General features: G+C 39.7%; 1 protein-coding gene across 1 annotated transcript in view; it reads right to left on the bottom strand.

Moving 5' to 3' along the window:
- LOC130493153 (voltage-dependent calcium channel subunit alpha-2/delta-3-like) overlaps window positions 1-22,564 on the bottom strand; it is an 82,773-nt gene extending 60,209 nt beyond the window's left edge. The window contains exons 1-2 of the mRNA XM_056866873.1: window positions 22,523-22,564; window positions 17,244-17,261 (exon numbers count right to left, since the gene is read on the bottom strand). Of these exons, the coding sequence (XP_056722851.1) occupies window positions 17,244-17,261; window positions 22,523-22,564 (60 nt within the window). The remainder of the gene's footprint in view (window positions 1-17,243; window positions 17,262-22,522) is intronic.
- Between the last annotated feature and the right edge of the window lie 1,189 nt (window positions 22,565-23,753).

Genomic DNA, 23,753 nt, shown 5'->3' with positions numbered 1-23,753 from the left:
AATCATTGTATTATATTGAAGTACTGTTTACTAAATTAAGGAATAAGCCAAGCTGCAGTCAGCTACTTCTCAGGCTTGGTACAAGACCAGAATCCTAAAGGAAGGACATGGGTTCTAAAAATAGTCATTCATAGTAATTTGATGGGATTTTGGTAATTTTTGGAATTTTTCAGAAAATTCCTTCCAGTGTGTCCAGATGATGACGATGTTATCAGTGTATTTCAGGCAGAGGAAGGGGGAGGAGTTAACTTCTCCCTACTGGGTACCCTAGGGTACTTAGTAATTGATCAGTATAGGTCTGGTGGGTGGAGAGCTGGTGTTGCAGTAGTCTATAAGGACTCTATCCCCTTAGCACGGTGCCCCATCCAAGAGACTTCCAATTTTGAGACCATGTGCCTAATGTTAGAACTGAGAGTCAGGACTGGGGTTCTCTTGGTGTACTGCCCACCCCATTGACTAACAGTCTTCCTGCCTGAGCTGACAAAGGTGGTCTTTGGGTTAGTATTGAAAACCCTTATGCTGGTTTCCTGGGGGATTTAGGCCAAGGCTGTCTTGTCAGGAGCCGCTCAAGATTTCATGGCTTCCATGGACCTGTCACAGATAATAACTGGTCCTACATGTTGTTCAATTTGATCTGGTATTTTGTTCTGGGCAGAATGTGATCTGAAGGTCAAGGAATTAATGGTGGTTCCTTTGTCATAGACAGATCACTATTTACTTGGGTTTAGACTTGTAGAGAATACTAAGATCCTGTAGGGGTGAGGGATCTATTTAAATGATCTGCCCCTGTACCAGATGGAGCCAAGTGGCTTTGTGACAGCTCTAGGGGATTTTCCTGTTGATATGGCTGGTGCTTTTGTTGATGGTCTGGTTGACATCTGCAATGAGAAAATGACCCAGGCAGTTGACACAATTGCTCTCAGGTGCCCTCTCTCATATGTTAGAGTCTAGGTGGCCCCTTGGTTAACAAAGGGGCTATGAAAAGACAAGGAAGATGACTAGAGCAACAGTGGGGGAAGACAAATCCGATAAGACATGGATGAAAACTCATTTTAAAGCATACTTCATTATGGTTATGATTGCAGAGACACAACATTTTCCTGCCACTTTTTCATCTGCATAGTGTAGGCCAGAGGAGCTGCTGCAGGTGGTCAGAGGCCTCTTGAGATGTGGCCTGAAGGAGCTCCTCTGTTTTTGTTGGTTTTAACGGGTTTTAGAATGTGATTTTATTATGTATATTGTAAGGGCAGAAAGGTGGGGTACATTTTTTAAAGTAAATAGAATAAAATAAAACATCTGAGAAACCAGCTGAGGAAGTGTTGTTCTAAGCTATCCATGAGCATGTGGGTATATTATGGAACCCAAAAGTGCAATGTTGAGAAGTCAGTGAAATAATATTTCAGTAATCAAGATACTCTAATGCTGTCCTCAAAGTTGCCATACCAACATGGAAAGGAAACTTCAGTGTGAAATTTTTATGTTATAATTACCAGAAAATTCATTTATACTCTATTGACAGTTCATTGGCACCATGGGTTTCTTTCTCATTACAGCTGCTAATACTATCTTTCCAACTATGTTATTCCAATATATCAGTGAGAGCCCTTTTGAAAGGATCACTCTGTTTTCCTTTTATATATATTTGGACTCTACATATACACTTCTTGGTCTTTTAACCCACTGTTGACAACACCACCACCACCCCCCACTGCAACCATGAATGTATCTTGGAGGTGAGGATAACATGTCATCACTCTGACAAAGTAGTTTCTAGTCAATGAATGCAAATTAGTTGTTATACTGCCACAAGACTCTTTATTGTTTTTGCTGCAACACATTAACATGCCTATCCCTCTGGAATTTACCACATAAACTGTAATGAGTATTGGGAAATTTGTCAACATTTTACCTAAGAAATGTACGGCTACAAAGTGAGAGCAATGAACTTAATAGAAAGAGCAGGATCTCACATTTTAGTTCAAGTAAATGGATGAGCAGAATCCAAATCACTTCAAACTAAAGTTTTCTCCAACAGAATAATACAATAAAAAGTTTAGCCATGTTTCAAAATCACTATGTTATTGGTTTAATTCCTCTCAGAAGTGGATCTTCTGTATACATGATATACAATAGGCCAACTCTTTGTTGTATTGTTATACAGCAGAAAACTGTATAAAAGAAAAGTTTTCTTTGACAGCAAGGTTTTCCAGAAAAAGAACCCCAGATTCCATAGGTATGCACGGCACACTTAGGAGAAAGTGGAACAGATAGAGCTAGGTAGGAAACCTTCATATTTGTCATCTTTCGAGTGCCAAAGCTGTATATGCACACAGATGGCTAAGAGAACACAGATATGCAAAGAAGGGCATTTGAATATACCCTTTATACCCTATTCCTTGGATGGAAAGCAAAACTCATGATCTCAAGCACTATCCCTGTTACAAAGTGGGGAAGAGGCTTTTCTCCACTTGTCTTGTCCTAGCACATTTTTGAAAGGATTCTAATAAGCCCATCTTACCCCACACTAATGCCATTTCCATTTTGACCAAATTATTCAGAAACAATATACTAATCACTTGGGTGAGATGCTCATTAGGATCAGAAGTTAGAGAGCCGTTGTTCAATAATTCAGTAGATATCTAAACCGAAGTAATTACTCAAGAGTTGGTGGTGGAACTACTATCTCATATGATGCGTAAGATTAATTTAGTCAGAGTAAAGAAGCTGTAGTAATAAGAAGACTTTCATCTAATGCTGTCTACCAATGACCTCTGGAGTGCTGATATAAGGAGAAAAGTAAAAGCACTCCAAAGGATTGCAGGGATTTCTCAAACAGCACTGGTGGTCTTATTCATCAGGCATAGCTCGAAAAGCTTTATAATCTCTCATCTAATCTCTCACTGACTTTCTCTCAAGTATTCTGTAAAACATCAAGGGTGCACATTTGGGGGTGATTAAGAATATACCAGTGGTAGCTGGTGGCCCTAATGGAAAGCCTGATATTGCAAGTAAATGTCTGTTCTATGCCTTCTTAATTATATTTGGAATGCTCCTCTCGTACCCTTAAGGTACATTAAACATTTCACACTGCTCCTAGGGTACATTCTCCACATATTTCTGGCAGGGAGGACATCCAGAGAGCTTTTCACTTTGGATTAGCCGAAAGGTCTGCATGCACCCTGAGATACTTTCCCCGCCCTCCACACTTCAAAGAGCAAGCTGGCATTGCTGCAGTGTAAATTGTATGTGTAAAGTGCCATCAAGTTGCAGTCAACTCATGGCAACCCCAGCAAGGGGCTTAAGGTGGTTTGTCATTGCCTTCTTCTGCAGGATCTTCCTTGGTGGTCTCCCTTCCAAGTACCAACCCTGCTTAGCTTCCAAGGTCTGATGAGATCGGGTTATACCATGCTGTCTTCCCTCCTGCAGTGTAAATTGCTTTTGAAAAAAAATATGTATTTTAAAAATATATGGTGTGTTGCATGGGTGGGAAGCTTTTTCTCAAGAAACAGAGTACAACTTGCAAAGCAGATATAGTGGGCAGCTATCTGGATTATAGTCATACCATGGGGTATTTTGGTGTTGACTTCATGAGAATGTTTCCTATTTTGAAATCTGGAGGGACAGAAATATTTCAATATAACTCTTGATATAATCATCAAGAAATAGTGTGTGTGGGCTATTCGACCACATTTTTACATTAATCTAAACACAGATATTGCCTGCAGGACTTGTCTGGAAATCAAATTGTGTGAACTGGTCATAACTCGAACTTCTAGAAAGTGTACAAAGTTTTTTCCTCAAATGCTTATGTAAAACAAGCACCACTTGTATCTGTCATTGTTAATACCAGCTTACTCTTATTTTTGTATAATATAATTTATTTTCAAGATCTTTAACATTCCAACTCCAAATGGAAGGGTGCGTGTTTGTCCTTTGAAATGCAAGAATAATTAAATTAAACTCTGTAATAAAGTCCAGATTCTCCCACCCCCGTTGCTTTGATTTTTAAAGGCAAACACATTGCAGTTTGATTTTAAGTGCTATTACGAAAGGATATTTTTACATTCATGAGACATCTACATTTCCTAATTGTAAATGATACTCACATTATTTCAACAGATGGAAACTTTTAAACAGATAATGATTTTTGAAAAGAAAATCCTCTTTCAGAGGAATAGAATTTCAGGTTTTAAGCTATTACTTTTTTTTCTTTTGTTACCAGATATAATTAAAATATATTTTTTTCTCCTTTCCTTACCTGTGGAAAGGCAAAAGTAGTATTTTACTTAACAGGATGGTCAGATGCTGTAAGCACGAGACTCCTGAACCCTTTTTGGGTGCGCCTTACACATTTAATGCATATGTTATATTGGGATCTGAAAACTAGAAAGCTGCTTTTGTTTTCTCTGTAGAAAACTATCCTTTTTTGGGAAATGTCCATGAACTTGACCACAGTGGAGCAAGCTGTCTTCAAACCTGACTTTACTATCATTATCCATGTTTCAATAACATCCAGGTTAGAATGTCTGATACATGGGATGCTTATGAAGACCGATTCAGATTTCAGCAGCCAGGTTATTAATTAGATCACACAGAACTGATCACACCTCACCATTGCTTAAGGCTTTACACTAGCTACCAGTTTGGCACAACTCAAAGTGCTGATCCTGACTAGGGCTCATTAAAAGTAGTTTGGTGACCCATGCTAAGTACACCCATCATCTCCTGGATCTGCATGGCTGCCGGCTGGGTCCAAGCCAAGGGCTCTTTCACACATGCTGAATAATGCACTTTCAATGCACTTTCAATCCACTTTGCTGCTGGATTTTACTGTGTGAAATGGCAAAAGCCACATTTGCCAAAATGGATTGAAAGTGCGTTATTCAGCAGGTGTGAAAGCCCTCTGCAGCATTGGATGGTTTGGCCAGAGGACTAGCCTTGAATATGTTATTTAAAGCCCTAAATGGTCTAGGACCAGGACCTCTGAAGGACTGCCCTCTGCCCATGTGAATCTGCCCATGTGATGATGTGGTGATGGCCATTAGCTTAGATGGTTTTAAAAGGGAATCAGACAAAAGTATGATGAACATGTCCTTCCATAACTATTAGCCATGATGGCTGAAAGAGATTCTTGGGTTTAGAAGCAACAGACTTTTGAATGCCAGTTGATATCCTTCAGGTGTCTATTAACCTTTTGACCAATTTTGGTGGCTTTTTTTTTGTATGTTAAAATTATGTTTTCACTTGCTTTATTTCCAGTAGTTGCTGTATCTGTTCTGTTGTTCTTTTATTATAAAGTTAACATTTTAAATTAACTATCCTAATTAGGAAGATGAAGAAAATACTATACTACTCACTGCACAGTCCGCTGTACTCATCTTCCCTAGCTGATGACTAGAGAATTGCAAATCCTAACACCTCATCTCAAACCCTCAACTGACAATGATGCAGGATTTCATTCATCATTGCCTATTCCTTTTTCCTCAAAAAACAAAGAGCTATGCCCTACTTAAACGTATGATCTAGTAATAACATGAGATAACCAAAGGAGGGGAAGAAAGTAAAATACATGTGCGGAAAAGCTCCACAGTGCAAGAAAACTTGGTAACATTAGCATCAATAACAGGGCTGTTTGTCTGCACTTTAAATCCTGATCTCGTGTGGGTAGCTAGAAAATTGTGAAGATTTATTGGGTGTTGGCTGCAAAAACAAGCAAACAAGACCAAGGAACAAATTCAACAGGCTCGGTCAAGATTAGAGAGTAATCTCTAGGAGATATGTCTAGATTTGAGGTGATGTAGTCCAAAGGTGGAACTAATAAAATGGAACGAAAGCAGCAGCAACAACCAATTAGAAAGAAGATCCAAGGAAAAGGCATGCCAAGGGGGAATTGAAGGCTATAGTTAACAAGGAACTGTTAGGTGACTTGAATGTAATCATACATACTTCAAATCAACCAGGTTACTTTCTGAGGTCAGTGTCAAAGGTTCACCCAGATTTTTCACAAGAGTAGCGTTTTCCTGCAGGCATGTGCTTGCTAGTGGAAGTAGTCAAAGGATTAAAGAGTCCAGCCTGGCAGGTCATGATCAAGATCGTTAGGGGTGGGTTGGAGAGAGGCACACACAGGAGAGAGAAAAAGAAATCAAAGGCGGAAAGAGGTCCCCTTCAAACCCCCCTTCCTGACCACAGCCTCCAGAACACCTGAATTGTAGGAACCATATATAATGATGGAACCATGAATTACGAAATGCATTAATTACTGTTTTCCAGGAACACTGGAAAGCATAGATCATAGCTGTGTCAGACTGCTGTGACACAACAAAGATGCATCTCTTCCACCAGTTTCTGACTTGTTCTCTACAAGGATTTCCAAAACGTGAAAAGAAATATGCAACATAGGATGAAGTCCTGATCAATTCTGGAAGAGAGAGGTTAAATTTAAAATATATACAATTAATCCAAATGGCCTTTCTTTAAGTTAAAATGTCACATTCTAATCTTTTATAAACTGAAAACGTCAGCATAGTTCTCAAGATGCAACCATTAGGAGATTATAGCTCTGTGTGGATGTTCACTTCACCTGTGCTACTGTGATCACGTCAGTTGGCTCTGCCCCTTTCATACTCTCAACATCCCATGTGCTGATCATATAATGTCTACATAAGGGCTGATCAGCATATACCGGTATACTAAAATACATAGGCATGAGTCATGTGATCTATGTAATTGCAATTTGTGGTGTACAGACTGAATGACTGGTGACTGTGCATGGTGGAGTCTTCCTATACAGAGTTTAAGAAAAATAGAGACATCAGGTGCTGCTGAGCCCAGCTGACAAGGATGCCCCCTCTCAATGAGTCTAGTGAATGTCTGCACCGGGCTTCAATTACAGATCTTAGTTGGCTATAACAACTTTAAAATGTGACCCTTCATCAACAACAAAGAAGAAAAAAGAAGCCAAATAAACTGCCTCTGGGGTGTGTGTGCAGAGGAAGTAACTACTTCTGTGCGGTTGTATTGTTCTTTCGTACTTCATTTGGTTCAATTTAACTTTTTGAGTAACTTTAATAAAAATGCTAAAATTTCTGCTGATGCATTTCCATGACAATATCAGAGTTGCAAATTTTCCACTCGCCTTGTAATTCAATACCTTGAAGAATGAAATAGTAAACGAAGCAAAGAATGATGAATGATGTGTCCAGATTTCTGAAACAGAATAATGCCAAGATAAAAGGACAACAAGCCTCAATCGAGTGTTATGAGTCAAAGAGAAAGGGAAAGAAAGCTGCTGGGAACTTTCAGGGAGCAGATAGTGCCACAGGCATGTTCTAAAAAGATCAGAAAAAGAAAAGGAATGTTTTCAAGAAAATGTTTTCAAGAAAAGGAATGTTTTCAAGGAAGCAAAATTATTTTCTCAAAGCAGGCTCTCTTTCATTAATGTGACTAATATATAGTCCCTCCTGCTTCGTGCAGGTTCAACACAAAATACCTCACAACAGGAATAGGATAACACATCTTGAAGCCTGCTGTTTCAACAAAGCAAGTAAAGCAATACTCCAGTGGACTATTGCAAGGGAATTGCTTATGCTTGGAGGGACAGAATGGGAAAGGAATAAAGGGATCTAAATACATAATATATGGAGCACAGAATACACTCATTGTTAATCTGAAACTATTAGTACATGTCTTAATGAAAATGTAAGGCTGGATTGGACCCAAAATTCATTCATACCAAAGTCTGTTATTAAGTCAAATTCTTTACTCTCATCCTATAGTGCTCTAGCACCCATACGCCGTTAATATATTTCTTTAGTGACACAGCAGTCACATGAAAAATAGGTTTGTGAAAAAATAGCTTTTCAAATCATGCCAATCACAACAACGCCAATATCAATCATACCACACACACCCCAGAGTTACTAAACATTTATGCAACTTGACTATTTATATTCGTTTACACCCGTTTCAAGCAGTACAATTAATCATATGGAGCTGTAGACTTATAGTCATATGAAGTTGTATAGTCTGAAGTTTCTGTTAATTGCTTATACAGTGTGACCAAAATATCATCCAGAAGTTCACCCAGTCATAGATGGCTACAAGTGGAAGTTTGCCCCAAACTGCTATGTTCATCAAAACGTTGTGAGTGAATTGTAGCCTATCTCTTCTTCATCTAGGTGTTCATAATTTAGAAAAGTAACAGTTCCACCTCTTACTTTAATTGTGCTATTTTGTCTTTAATCTTCAAATGATGCAAGAATATTTTCAATCACTGCTACAAGATGGCCACAAAGAATACCAAATGATGTAAACAGCCATAAAGACTTTGGGTAGTAAAAAGAAACAGAACATTGACATTTACTGGTAAATGATAGAAATGAGAGTGAGCATGGATTATTTATCAAAGACATTTGGTCATCAGCTGGGCTGATGAATGACAGAAATAATTAAATCACAAGACTTGTTAGGGAGATTTAACCCTGGACATGACCAATGTTTTCCCTAATCAGTAAAGTATGGAACAATGAGCAAAATCTCATTAATTTACTGAAGGAACATGATTGGCTTCGAGCTAAAATGGCAAATATCAGAATTTCCTGCTATTTCCCATTGGTCCCCTACCAGGATTACTGTAAATGTCAACTTTTACAAACATTTCTAGCCGTAGAATAAAGTATGTACACTGCTTCTTATTGAAGATGAACTGAACCCATGCTGGAGTAGCATTCTTTAAAAATAGACAGCTTTTATTTAATAATAGCATCTACAAAAAAACTCATGTCACCAAAATTGTTATTTATTTACAAATGAAATAGCTATGTCACACCCAATCATGACAGACTTCTAGCAGATAGAAAACTGCAAATAACTGAACTTGAATGGCAGCATTATTATTCTAGAATCATCTGAAGATTAAAATAATTGTTTATAGAATGACTAATTCAAACGTGTATATAGAAAAGATTTGCCAGTTAACACACCAATTCCAGCAAAAATACTGTATAAGGTCACACTCTGTGTTGTAGGAAGTACACCAGGGGGTGCCCAAACTTTATGTGCCTCTGGGCACCTTTTGAATTCTGAAACAGGGTGGTGGGTGCAATTGCCACAGGAGGTAGAGACAACAACAACAAAAATGGCCCTTGCAGGAGGCAGAGCCACACACAGAGGAAGCCCAAGTGAAGGGGATAAGAGGAATAATTTTGAAAAGTACACTGGGTAGGAGGAGTGAGAGAATAAAACCAGTATTGTGGTGGCAGCTGCCACAAAACATTGTTTTAATCTGCACAGCCAACTGGATCTCCAATGCCCAATCAGAAGCTTTGCTGTGCAGGAGCCTCACCTGGCCCCACCCACTTTCAAAAAAATGGAATAGGACCCCAAACCTACACTGTAATTGACTCAAGAGATCTTAAAGGCAAGCACTGGTCCTCTTCAAAATGATACCTATTTTTGTAAGTTTCACAGCATACCTCAACTTGTAGGTTAAATATCTGGAAATTCAACATTTCTGTGTCACACAAGACTGGGTAAATTAATTAGCATTCAACAGCACTCAATTTCCAGTCATAGTTTCATACCATGACTACTGTTAGTTTATGGCTTGATATGGATTTTAAGAAGATGTTGTGGATGTCTAAAATATTTCCCTTTTCAGACTTCCATGATTTCAAGAGCTAGATTCTCCATGAGACTTACACACGCATACCATGCATTCTGCTGAGACAGTATTCCTCAATACAGGCAGCAACTTATAATGACCCATAACCATTTGTCACACATTGCAATGACCCGGGCAGTTGCCTATGTTATCAAGTCTTGTAATGAACAAAGTGCATTCTCACTGAGGACTGGAGGAAGATGCTATCAAGGCCCTGAGCAGTGAGCATAAATTATGCTGGGAGCACCCAAAAATGCCATTGCAGTGTCCAGCATCTGCTAACCATAAAGGAGGATGGAGCTAAGCCTGAGAACACCAATATTACATTTTAAATCAAAAGTGTGCTGAAAGCAAAATATGAGGATTTGCAGCAATAACTAGCAGATAATTAGGACACTCTCCTACAGACTGAAACAGGATTGAGAAAAGAAACTTAACCAATGAAGAAAGAATTATTACCATGTAGAAACCCTTAGACTTTTTTTAATATCAGAAGAGAATCTGTGCATCTGAAGGCTGTTCCAAGTTGATGTAAAGGAACAAATACACACTGCAGCAACATTTCTCCAACAATATAATTTTACCCTTTATCATCCTCACTAGGTTTCTTATTTGTCCTACAATATAGGAGGAAAAAAAGATGCTGGACTTAAAAGTTAAGCCTGAGCTTAAAGTATGGTTTTTTCTAGGGCTGAAGCGTGGCACTGAAAAGAGGTCTGGGGGCTTGAGCTCCAAGAATATCTAGCCCTTCAAGGTCAAGTAAACCTGCAATTCTGTCCTCAATGTACTAAATTTGTAACTAAATTTGTAAATGGTAAGAATTTAGGAAAGCTCTGAGGAACATGACTGAAAGCAACTTACTGCATGTATGCCACCAATTAATATTGATGTACTGGAATATTCCTTCATAATCTACCAAATCCCACCACTTGATCTACCACTACTTGAAAAGTATAATCAAGGCAGATAATTGACTTTTAATATGACAGGTTCTTCCAAAGTTAGAGGATGTGATGTAAACCAGTGCTTACCTTTAGCTTAACTGACAGCGCATTCCTGACTTCTGAGGACAAAAGTCCTCAGGAGGCCAGGAAGGGGCTGTTCCAGCATTGGGGCTCCCCATGCCCACATCCGGACTACTTATGCCACCATAAGTGGCCCCAACACCAGTGGGGAGGCCCGGATGCTGGTGTCCCAGTGTTGCCGTGGCAGCACTGCCCCAGGACAACGGTGTGGCCTTTCACTGGCATCCCACCGACATAAAGGCCCGCGCCCCCATTCCAGGGGGCATTCCGGCGGGTGTTTCCTGGGTGTACCAGGGGGCAGGGCTGCATGTAGGCAGCCTTCTGTCCCCTTTTGCCCTGGGTACGCCAGTGGGGAGAAGAGCGAGACTGCACCTGCTTTTTAACAGGTGCAACCTCGCTATTCTCAATGGGGTGAAAAGCCCCATTTAAAAAGAAAAAAGCCTGTAGAAGGCTTTTTTTGAGCTTTCGGCAGCCGTGGAATGGCTTAGGAGGCGCTGCAGCGGCACCTCCTCTCTGCCGTCCCCGCACATCGCAGAATCATAGAATCATACAGTTGGAAGGGACCACCAGGGCCATCAAGTCCAACCCCCTGCACAATGCAGGAAATTCACAACTACCGCCACACCCCTAGTGACCAGAAGATGGCCAAGATGCCCTCCCTCTCATCATCTGCCTAAGGTCACAGAATCAGCATTGCTGACAGATGGCCATCTAACCTCTTCTTAAAAACCTCCAGGGAAGGAGAGCTTACCACCTCCCAAGGAAGCCTGTTCCACTGAGGAACAGCTCTAACTGTTAGAAAATTCTTCCTAATGTGTAGACGGAAACTCTTTTGATTTAATTTCAACCCGTTGGTTCTGGTCCGACCTTCTTGAGCAACAGAAAACGACTCAGCACCCTCCTCTATATGACAGCCCTTCAAGTACTTGAAGATGGTTATCATATCCCCTCTCAGTCTTCTCCTCTTCAGGCTAAACATACCCAGCTCCTTCAACCTTTCCTCATAGGACTTGGTCTCCAGACCCCTCACCATCTTTGTTACCTTTCTCTGGACACGTTCCAGCTTGTCTACATATTTCTTAAATTGTGGTGCCCAAAACTGAACACAGTACTCTAGTTGAGGTCTAACCAGAGCAGAGTAAAGCGATACCATCACTTCGCATGATCTGGACACTATACTTCTGTTGATGCAGCCCAAGACTGCGTTTGCCTTTTTAGTTACAGCATCACACTGCTGACTCATGTTCAGTGTTTGGTCTACTAAGACCCCAAAATCCTTTTCACACACACTACTGCTCAAACAAGTCTCCCCCATCCTATAATTATGCATTTAATTTTTCCTACCTAAATGCAGTACGTTACATTTGTCTTTGTTGAAGTGCATTTTATTAGTTCTAGCCCATTTCTCCAGTCTGTCAAGATCATCCTGCATCTTGGCTCTGTCTTCTACCATATTTGCTACCCCTCCCAATTTAGTATCATCGGCAAATTTAATAAGCATCCCCTCTATTCCTTCATCCAAATCATTTATAAAGATGTTGAACAACACAGGGCCCAGCACAGATCCCTGAGGAACTCTACTAGTCACTTTTCTCCAAGTGGACGAGGAACCATTAACTAGCACTCTTTGGGTACAATCTGTCAACCAGTTGCAGATCCACCTAACAATAATAGGATCTAACCACATTTTCCCAATTTGTCAACTAGAATACTATGTGGAACCTTATCAAAAGCCTTACTGAAATCTAGATAAACTATGTCTACAGCATTCCCCTGATCCAGCAAGGTAGTAACTTTTCAAAAAGGGAGATAAGATTAGTCTGACATGACTTATTCTTAAGAAACCCGTGCTGCTCTTAGTTATCAGATCCATCCTTTCTAAATGCTCAAGGACGGACTGTTTGATGATTTGTTCGAACACTTTTCCTGGTATAGAAGTCAAGCTGAAGGGTCGGTAGTTACCCGGATCCTCCTTTTTCCCCTTCTTGAAGATGGGGACAACATTTGCCCACCTCCAATCTTCTGGCACCTCACCTGTTTGCCAAGACTTTTCAAAAATAATGGACAAAGGTTCAGAAATTACATCTGCAAGTTCTTTGAGTACCCTTGGGTGCAATTCATCTGGCCCAGAGGATTTTGTTTCATTTAAAGAAACCAGGTGTTTGTGCACTACCCCAATGCCAATTCTAGGCTGCAAATCCCTTCCCTCATCACATGTTCTGTTTATGCCATGTTGAGCACCACTTCCCTCACGAGAAAAGACTGAGGAAAAGTAGGAATTGAGGAGTTCTGCCCTCTCTTCATCTCCTGTTACAATTTCACTTCCTGGTCCACGCAATGGGCTTATCTTGTCCTTGTTCTTACTCTAACTCTGTACATAGGAAAAGAACCCTTTTTTGTTGCGTTTAGCATCTCTCGCGAGCCTAAGTTCATACTGTGCTTTAGCTTTCCTAACACTCTCCCTACAAGCACTAGTTATTTGCTTATATTCCTCTTTGGTTATAAGGCCCTCCTTCCACTTCCTAAATGAGTCTTTTTTATTTCTCAACTCTTTAAAAAGCTGTTTATGGAGCCACCCTGGCCTCTTTAGGCTCCTCCCATTTTTCCTTCTCATAGGAATGGTTTGGGATTGCGCCTTCAGTATTTTATTTTTAAGAAATGCCCACCCTTCTTGAACTCCCTTCGCCTTAAGTATTTCTGACCATGGGATTCTACTTAGCATAAGTTTAAGTTTGTTAAAATTTTCTCTTTTGAAGTCCAACCTACATGTCTGACTACGTACAGGTTTTCCTCTCCCCAAGATTATAAATTCCAAGAGTACGTGGCCACTACTACCCAGGGTGCCTACTACTTTAACCTCATCGACCAGTTCTTCCCTGTGGGTGAGAATCAAGTCTAAGATAGCAGACCCCCTTGTTTCCCTGTCCACCTTCTGGAATAGGAAGTTGTCAGCAAGACAAGTCAGGAATTTATTGGATCTTGCATTTTTAGCAGCATTGGACTTCCAACAGATATCCGGGTAAGCTCAGGAATCCGGGAAAGCTCAGGAATGGGCTGCGAGTTTCATAGGAAATCATTGACACTGTATGCTACATGGTTAGATGAATATAAACTGGGTTTCCACTAGGGCCAAGTTCTCAGAATTTGGTTTAAACAGAAATGCATTATTAGATAATGTATGAGAAGATTAAAGTCAGAATATTTTAGTAAAGTTACATTTTTCCAGGTCCAGTAACATTTACAAATATTTTAAAAGATAATTTATCTTAATTTTTTTTCTTATTCTGGAAAATAGAGACCAGCAGTGTAAAATTACCACATTCTATATCCTTGTATGTAACACTGGTTAAATTCAAGCTAATTCTACAACAGACTCTACTGCTAGAGCACAATAAAATCATACAGCAGAATATTCCTTGTATGTGGCCTTGTAGTTTTTTATGAAATAGACAAGTAGAAACAGCCACAGTCCACAGGAAAGGAGCTTTCACATGCACATCCATCCTGTCTTAAATAAATAAAGGTAATAATCACTATTAAGAGAATTTTGTACATGAAATATATTTCCAGGTTATTTATATCTGCTGGGGGAAAAAAGTTCTTGCCCTGAATATTATTCACATTTATTGCATGTATAGAGCTATTTTATTCTCCTTGGTAAATGTCCTGAGTCCATAAGCATAATTACATTTGGCTGCAATCCTGAGAGTAATCCCCATTGAATAGCATGGGACTTACTTCTGAGTAGACCTATTTAGGATTACTCCCTTTATCCCCCACTGTCTTTAAGGAGCTCACAGTAGCATACGATGTTCTCCCTAATCCATTTTATTGTCAGAATAAGAATGACTGAGAATGGTTGGCCCAAATTCACCTATTAAGCTTCAGGTGTAATGGAAACTTGAACTTATATCTTCTCAGTCTGGCTGGCACACTAGCCTCTACATCATATTGACTCTCTTCCCAATCCTTGTAGGATAGTCTCAAGGCGTGCATGTTCATTCTTCTGAATTAGAAACCGTGGGTTGGATCCAGCACAAAATTCCAGCTTATACCAGAGCTCTTGTGCAAGCAGAATTGCAAGAAAAAGAGCATAGCAGCTGCTCGCAATGTCATACTAATTGTATCCCTATTTGTGTTTCCACCAGTCTTGGGCTTTCAGGAAGTAAACTGAGCACCTGTTTCATTCTCAAAAATGGCTCCTCGAAGTACAACATACAGAAGATTCTTGCACAAGATCTTGTGTGTGTACATTATTGTGTCTATGACCAGTCTAGGATGAGAGCAGGCGATATTACACAAGGTCTTGCTCATTCCCTTCCTTAAGTGGAACTGCACTAAGTAGATTTCTTTTTCTATTTGTGCATTGCTGAATTTGGTCCAGAGATTGTGATTCATAGCAAACTACATAAAATGTAAGAGATACAATTTGTTTGTTTTCAGTTTATTAGCACCAAATGCAACTGGAGAAGTGGTATGGAGGAGGGATGGTTTATTCCTCCTGTAGCCCACTGTTTGGATCAAAAGTGCTCCCTGCTGTACTTTTCTAATATATGGTGTAAAATATAATGGGGCCAAATATCAACGGCTTTGGGGAACAGCTATGAGGAGATAATTTTGGTCAGGAATATAATTAAATGGCTGCTCTGACCAAATGTAGAGCCCTCCAGAGCTGCACTGAAGAGAAAACACTTCACATGTCTACTATGTCATGTCTTGTTTTGCCCTCAGAGAGATCTGCTAGAAGAGCTATCCTTGCAGCAGTTGTGTTTTAGATGTCCCTTTAGAGATTGCTTTTAATCTGCATGAGCCAACAAAGATTATGCCAGCGCAGAAGGAAACTATTTTTCAAAAGCCCTGTGCAGACAACCTGCCCACGTGTTGACTCACCATATGGAGGAGGGAGAGTGGGCACAAGTATGGTGCCTCCTCACCTCTGCACAATTGCCAAGTCATCTGCGCAGAACAATTGTGCAGAGGAGCTGGCCATATGCATGCCCCCTCACCGTGATCAGCAATGCTGTTTTCCAAATGTAGCTGATCATGGGGAGGGGGCATGCATGCAGGCCCTTCCTCTGTATGTTCATACCATGCAGATGACTCAATGATTGCATGGAAATGGGGGTCAGGGGTGAGTAGGGTTGCCAGGTCTCTCTTCACCACTGGTGGGTGGTTTGGGGGGAAGAGCGTGAGGAGAGCGGGGTTTGGGAGGGGAGGGACTGTAGAGCCTAATTGCCAAAGCAGCCATTTTCTCCAGGTGAACTGATCTCTATTGGCTGGAGATCAGTTGTAATAGCAGAAGATCTCCAGCCACCCCCTAGAGGTCCACCACCTTTATGTCCAAGAACGCATGCTATACAGCACGTTGTTTGATTGCCTTGGAGGCTTGTTCATAAGACCAGCTTCACACTGGCTTTGGTCTACAATACGACTCCTTGACTTGGACTATTTGTACTACTATATATATATATATTTCTGTGTACTGTTGCACTTTGTAGTTTGTATTTTACAGTCAGCATATTTCTGACTTTTCGACTTTTGTCAACAACGTTCATTCTTTGCATTTACTTGTGCTACTGCCTTTTTGTTGTTTTTTGCTTACCACCCAGAGGTTGGCAACCCTAGGGGTGAGGCCAGCATCTACATACCCCTTCTCCCTCTTTGTGTGTTGAGTTAATGTGCAGATGAATTGCCTGTGCAGGGCTAAAAAAAGCAGGAATTTTGCAACTGTACAAATACACAGAGGGCTCTCAGACCATGGCCGACATATGGCTTTCTGATTTGAGATTGCTCATTGAGGAATGACTAAGATATAACATAGACGTGTGACAAGAATCGCCATTTTTCTGTAGCCATACAGAAACTCTTGGAAGCTACAAAAACTACACCCCTAATAGGAAAACGACATTCTAAAATGTTTCAGCAGTTGTGTTTTAAAATTATATTTGTGAATTATACAAGAATGATGCAACAGCATCAAGTGGTATGTGGCCGCAATTATCATTGTGATATCATGAAATGCAATGGTAGCTCTGGATCATACCATATCAAAGCAGAAGCTGTACTACAACAACAACAGCAGCACATTGCATGGAAACCTCCTTGGACAAACTGTATGTTAGATGTATTGAGAGGCTTTTGACAAGACAATACAACAGGGACCAGTGAAAGAATATAGCCATACCATGAGTTCTGTTATTCCTCCGGTAGGGCGTGCAAGGGTCCATGGATGGCTTTGTAACTGTTATCTCCTTTTGATGGTTGTCTATTATTTTCACAGTGACAACAAAGTGGTTCCTTTCTTGTGTGAACCAGCAGTCCACTTCGTCATTTTGTTCAAATAGCTCTTGCATCGTGTCTGAATTGTAACACTCAGTGGGTGACTTAACCACTTACAATGTCTGCCTTTGATTTAAGCAATGTTATGCTCCCCAGTTCATTACAGCTGTGACATTGTAAAGCATTTCACTGATCACCATTGTACTATATTCATGACACTGTTGAAACATGAAGAGTTGGTGATTTCTTTGAATAAGTATTGATTGAAAATAGTTTACCTTTTGAGCCTGAGGAAGCTGGGAAAAAACAAGAACAGAATAGAACAAGCCATCATTATATAATTGATATGAAATATTAAAGCTAGTTTAGCTGCTTTATTCATTTAAAAAAATCACCAAGGTAAACAAAAAAGGATAAAGTAATAAGAAAAATATTTCCAATTAGTTTAATCTGCTGTATAAACATGGGGGTACATTAATAAAGGAGAGTTTTCCTGCTAAACATCCCTAGCACCATGCAATTGGTTAACACGCTATAGTGCTAGAGAAAGGGGATCATTTCCCCTAACGATATGGTATTGCACTTGAATTTTGAAGTTCCATCTTTCTGTACACAAATATAATTCAGTGTGGAAGTAACTGCATCCTTTCAAGTGGTCTTTCACTAATCTCTAAGCCCCCTATCATTATAAAGACCCATTCTACTCAATTAATCTTATTTATAACTGGGTATGTTGAACAGCCTACATTTGCTGGTGCACATGAAATGTGACTTGAGTTGCTAAACTGAACAGCATTCTAAACAATTAGGATCTTTTTGTTATGAATTAAATTGTCAGCCCATTCAGAGTTTGATTACAAGCATTTTGAATTTTGTGCCATTTGTAACATTCTTCTGAACAAATCAAAATTGTCAATAATACTTAAGTAAGGGCACGATCCAGCCAACATTAGACACTGGTAAGTCTCATTGAATTCAGTGAGAAAGCTGAACAAGTTTTAGGAAGGAGGACTGAGAAATTATTTGCTCACTGGAATCAATGAAACTTGGGAGTGCTTTATATTGTGCTTATATTTGGCTAGATGATGCGTTAGGAGTGTATTCTGATAGCCTTCCCACAGTAGATCTACCTATGTTGGGAGTTCCATGAGCTATAAATCAAATAAAGATGACAAGGATTAGGCTGTGTAATAGCACACCACATATATTACTTCCTAAAAGACAATTATTACATTTCATAGTATCAATTATGAAAAAAATTGCATAGTATATGATGTCTACTTAGTCAACACAGTTGAGTAGTAACCAGTAGGGTCAATTATTCCTGGTAAGCTTTGCTAATTTCCTCAGATGGAATCAGTTTCCAACCATGAAAAAAGCCTATCTTGCTCTTAATGTTCTCAGTAATGTTTAGTTACCAGTGGCAAATGGTTCCATCATAAACAGCAACAGAGCATAGAAATAAAGAACACATATCTAGAAAAACCATTAGGTTAACAGTCACATACCAATTCTAAAGAAAAGGAATTTGGTGGTACATACGCCATACAGAATTTACTAAGTGCAGATTTCTTCCATAAATACTTTATTTCCCTTTAGTAGATTGAGACGGAATGATTATAATAATGGGCAAAACATATAGGCAGAATTTCATATTCCTGGCCCAGGAATTCCTAAATTTCATATTCCTGGCCCAGTGGATTTTTATGGAAAAGATGTCTGCCAATTTTGAATTTCATTACATTCTGTCTGTACTGCTGTGCCTTCAGTATCATTTTGTACTTGTTTCAGTTAAAAATATATACACCCATATGTTTTCTGGCTTGCATTTTTCACTCAGACTGCATCATGGGTTTCACAGCCTGATGTCCATATAAACACTGCATCACACAGAATTAGGAAGAACTACATTAAGGTCTATGAGTTGCATATAATTATTAGACAATTGTCGTATACATTGGCTAATATTATTAATATTACAATTATTTGATGTTGGCCTGTGTTTCTGAGAGTATCCAGATATGCAATGACTGGGATAAACATGTGCTTGCCCTGCCTTATGTCTTATATAAGGTAATTATCTGAATCCTCTTGCTCTATAGTTCCCATGAATCATATTATGACCTAGGTTTGGCTGTAAGAGTACTGGTAAATCTGTTGCTAGGTCTAGGCACTTCAGTCTAGGTTCAGGGACCTATGTTATATATCTATCTTGAGTAAGCAAAAAATAATTACAAATGGAGGACTATTGAAGAACTTCTGGAAATTAAGAAATCATCCTGCCTCTATCACCACTGCCCCATCCCTGCCTTTGCCATCTTCTTCTCTTCTTTACTCCTCCTGCCATTGCCACTTTCTCTTCCTTATACCTTCACTCTGTCTCTTCCGTGTTCACTTGCCCAATTACTGATATCTCCTTCTCTTCTGCCTCCACTGCCTTCTTCCATCCCACCATTGCCATGTCCTCTTTCTGCTGTAGCTTTCTGCTCTTCCCGTTGGTCAAACTTTTTTTATGACCAATTGTAATGCTGACTGTGATCTCAGTTGGTATTTTTTTTGTTTCAGTTGTGATGTCGATGCAAGTGCAGATGTTGTTTCTCTAGTTTGGGCTTTAAAATTTTACTTTTCAGATGTTTCTGAAAATCCCCTTCTGTCAACGCATGACCCATCATATAGATTTTTTGAACCACACTCTTGAGATCATGTTAGATATATAGATAACTACAGGCAGGCATGTGAAGGCAGAAGTAATATTCTGTTACTTATTCATCTGACTGCAAATGTATATTCTTGGTGTAAGCTAGCTTCATGATCAAGTTAGAGGTCTGTAAGACCTGGCACATGGTATTGATGCTAGTTCCTTAAGGCAGAGTTCTGGTCCAAATTAAGTTCTAGAGAGACCATAGATAACTGTGATTAATCAATCTATTCTAGATTATTTCTAGAGTGGTTTGGGGATGTCTGCCAATTACTAATGAAAACACATACTGTTAGGCAGAAAAGAATAAAGTATTGTCAGAATGTAGGTACGTGTGAGCATATACAATCCAAATTTATATAAAACATGATTTGTAAACAGATTTTACATTAAATTGATTTTGGAACTGCCACCACAATTTTGAGAGCAGGACTAGGGAGTAGTGTATCTGCAGCATTCAACCTGAATTTCATTGATATTCTTAAATTTCTGGTGGCAATTTTCATTTCAAATAACCAAGAAAAAAGTAAATTACACAAATCAAATGTGACTTCAAAATATTTGAACCTTAATCTAAATTATGGACATATGAGTGGATAATTCAGAAACACCTACTTGAAGCCAGCTACTGCCCACCTGAAATTCCAAAAAAGGAGCTGTACAGAGTTTGTGGGAAGTAAGGTGAGTTTGCTTAGGATATTCCTTTTCAATTATAATGTGCCTTCTCCCATGAATTACCATATTATAGATAACTATTCACAGAATCAGAGAATCATAGAGTTGGAAGGGACCACCAGGGTCATCAAGTCCAACCCCCTGCAAAATGCAGGAAATTCACATCTACCTCCCCCCTCACACCCCCAGTGACCCCTACATGCCCAAAAGATGGCCAAGATGCCCTCCCTCTCATGAGCTGCCTAAGGTCATAGAATCAACATTGCTGACAGATGGCCATCTAGCCTCTGCTTAAAAACCTCCAGGGAAGGTGAGTCCACCACCTCCCGAGGAAGACTGTTCCACTGAGGAACCGCTCTAACTGTTAGAAAATTCTTCCTAATGTCTAGATGGAAACTCTTTTGATTTAATTTCAACCCATTGGTTCTGGTCTGACCTTCTGGGACAACAGAAAACAACTTAGCACCATCCTCTATATGAAAGCCCTTCAAGTACTTGAAGATGGTTATCATATCCCCTCTCAGTCTTCTCCTCTTCAGGACAAACATACCCAGCTCCTTCAACCTTTCCTCATAGGACTTGATGTAAGGGCTTCATCAATCAGTAATGAGGTTGTCCTAAACAAAGGGAGACCATTTAAAACCTTGGATGGATCCTGTATCATGGAAGTATTTCCTGAGAGAGATTTATTACATTTGATATGCTGTTACTCTTAAATCATTATTGAATTATCCTGTCTTCTACTAAACTTGTTATTATCTATGTATACCACATTTTATTTCTGTGCACCTGCTGGTGGTTTTATGTGTAGTTTTGGTTAGTTATCATTGTTGCTATTGATTGTATTGGGTTTGATCTTGCAATTCTATTCTGTTAATGATGGTGCTTTCTTCTGGCTGGTAGAAGAACATCTGACATTAGTGGAAGCCTCTTCAACTAGAGGAGGGTGCTGCCATTACAGCCATAGGATCCCACTCATTATTGTTATAAGCTAGGGATTTATTTTTGTGGCCATTACTAGTGAATGCTTTGTGGGCGATTACTAGTGAAACGTCAACCTGTATAAATCAGTAAAACAAAATGTATTTATTTATTTTAAATATGTATATACTTGCCTTTCTCCTAAGCATCTCAGGACAAACAAAATAATTTTGATGCATATATATACTTTCGCATCAAGAGTCTTTTATTGTTTTATCTAAGCAAACAGGTATATTACTAATGTCGATGGAAGAAAAAAATACAAATGAAGGTACAAAAAGCGATAGTTAACACTTTAAGTTTCAATTATGAAACTGATTTCAGAAATCCTAATTAAAATTACGTTCAGAAAGAGTGGAATGCTGGACACAGCAAACGCATGGAACGAAACGGTACAGACAAAGGTAAAGTGAAAATGAAACAATTTATATCATTAGATACAGTAGCTTTAAGGGGGGACATTAGACATTTTATCTTTTTCTCTCTTTACATTCAACTTCACTTTTATGTTGAGTGTCAGCTTTAGCTGCCCACAATATTTTTGTGGCTAAAGATAGGAATTTATGGGAAAGAGCCCAAGACTGATTTACAATGACTTTCAAGAACAAATACTTGAAAAACACTTGTGAACTCAGCAATTCTACATGCCAAATATTCATATTATAGAGCAAAAGAGAACCTTGTAGTATAGCAGGGCTTTGTACGATTGTGCCTGTAATTTGCAAATCTGAGATTTAGGATGATTTATTTCTTCTTTAAGGTACTCCTGTTGCAAACAAAGAAATACACACGCACACACATTTGCAAGGATGAATTAGGAGGCAAAGAATGGATTTAAAGTATCGGAGGTAAGATTTGTGAGATATTTTCCATTACATTTTTCATATGAGTACTTTGTCACTGTTGTCTCTAGAATCTGTAAATGCAGGCTCTTTTCCTTGAGATACCAGTTTTGATGAATGGTTCTGTTGTTGGTATATTTAGAAGCTGGTTGTAAGAAGCATGAGCAACTCACATTAGAACTGATTGGAATTTTTGTAAAATCACTTTTTGCTGTCTTGACTGACACTATCCCTTCTGAGAGGCCACAGGGAACAAACAAATTTCCTAACAGGGAAATTCCCATCTTCTAACCTGATCCTTTCCAGCAGAAAAAACTGCTTATCTTTGTAAAACATAGTGAGTAAACAGGGTTGCACTTACCTGTAACTGTTGTTCATCAAATGTTCTTGGGCAGGCACACATGGGACTGTGCTTGCAAAGGCCTGCCACAGAGATTGATTCCAAAGCTTCCTAGCTCTCTCAAGATGGTTCAGAGTGCTCTCCCTCCGACACAAGCCAGAGTTCTCCCCCCAAAAAACGGGCACATGACAGAGGCAGGAAGAGCACTCCTTCCCTTGGTCCTCTCTTTGCCGATGTGGAAAAGGACTCACAGAGCAGAGGATCCCACAGCAGGGAAAGGAGGGAGGGGCATGTCCTTGCACAGAAGACCATTCGATGAACAAGAATTACAGGTAAGTGCAACCCTATTTTCATCTTCGTGGCTTCTGTGCAGTCCCACATGGGAGAAAAGCAAGCTCACTTATTGAAGGGGGTGAGTGTGGGATTCTCAGCAAAATAATTATTGTAGAACCGATTTCCCTACAGCTGCATCCTTCCTGGAGTCAACATCAACAGCATAATGCTTGATGAATGTCAATGGAGAAGGCCATGTGGCTGCTTTGCATATGCTGTCCAAGAGAACGTTAACGAGGAATGCTACAAAAGAAGACAGAGATCTGGTGGAGTGAGCTTTCAGAGGAAATGGGCATCGATTTTTGAAGCACAGTAAGCTAATCGGATTGCCCTGACCACCCAGTGTGAGATGGTTTTGGCACAGGTTGCCTGTCCCTTTCAGGAACCAGAAAAATGTAAATAAATTGACTTCCTTACGGAAGGGTACAATAAAATCAAAATAAAAGAGTAGTGACCTTTGTACATCTAAAATATGTAGTGTCCAATCCCTATCTGAGGGGAAATAGGGGAAATATGTTGCCATAGAGACCACCTTCCAAAGAGGCCATTTTCTCCAGGTGAACTGATCTCTGTCACCTGGAGATCAGTAGTAATCCCAGGAGATGTCCAGCCACCATCTAGAGGTTGGCAACCCTCTCTCACTCAGTGGCCAACCAGTTATTCTGGAGGGCCAATAACAGGGCATAGAGTCTGAGGCTTTCCTCTGTTGTTGACTATGTCTTGGAAAATATGAAAGGCAGAAAACATCTTTGGGAGAAAGTCCAGACTCGAGTGGAGGACAGCCTTGTCCACATGGAACCTTGTAAATGGGGGTGTACATCAGAGGGCTCTGAGTTCCCAAACCCTGTGGGCAGATGTAATTGCCAGCTGGAAGGCCACCTTGTAGAACAAGAAGGGCAGGTCACAGGTGGCAAAGAGT

This window comes from Euleptes europaea, unplaced genomic scaffold (assembly GCF_029931775.1).
Source record: "Euleptes europaea isolate rEulEur1 unplaced genomic scaffold, rEulEur1.hap1 scaffold_47, whole genome shotgun sequence".
In the NCBI taxonomy this organism is placed as follows: Eukaryota; Metazoa; Chordata; class Lepidosauria; order Squamata; family Sphaerodactylidae; genus Euleptes; species Euleptes europaea.
This window is presented reverse-complemented; position numbering and strand designations above follow the sequence as displayed.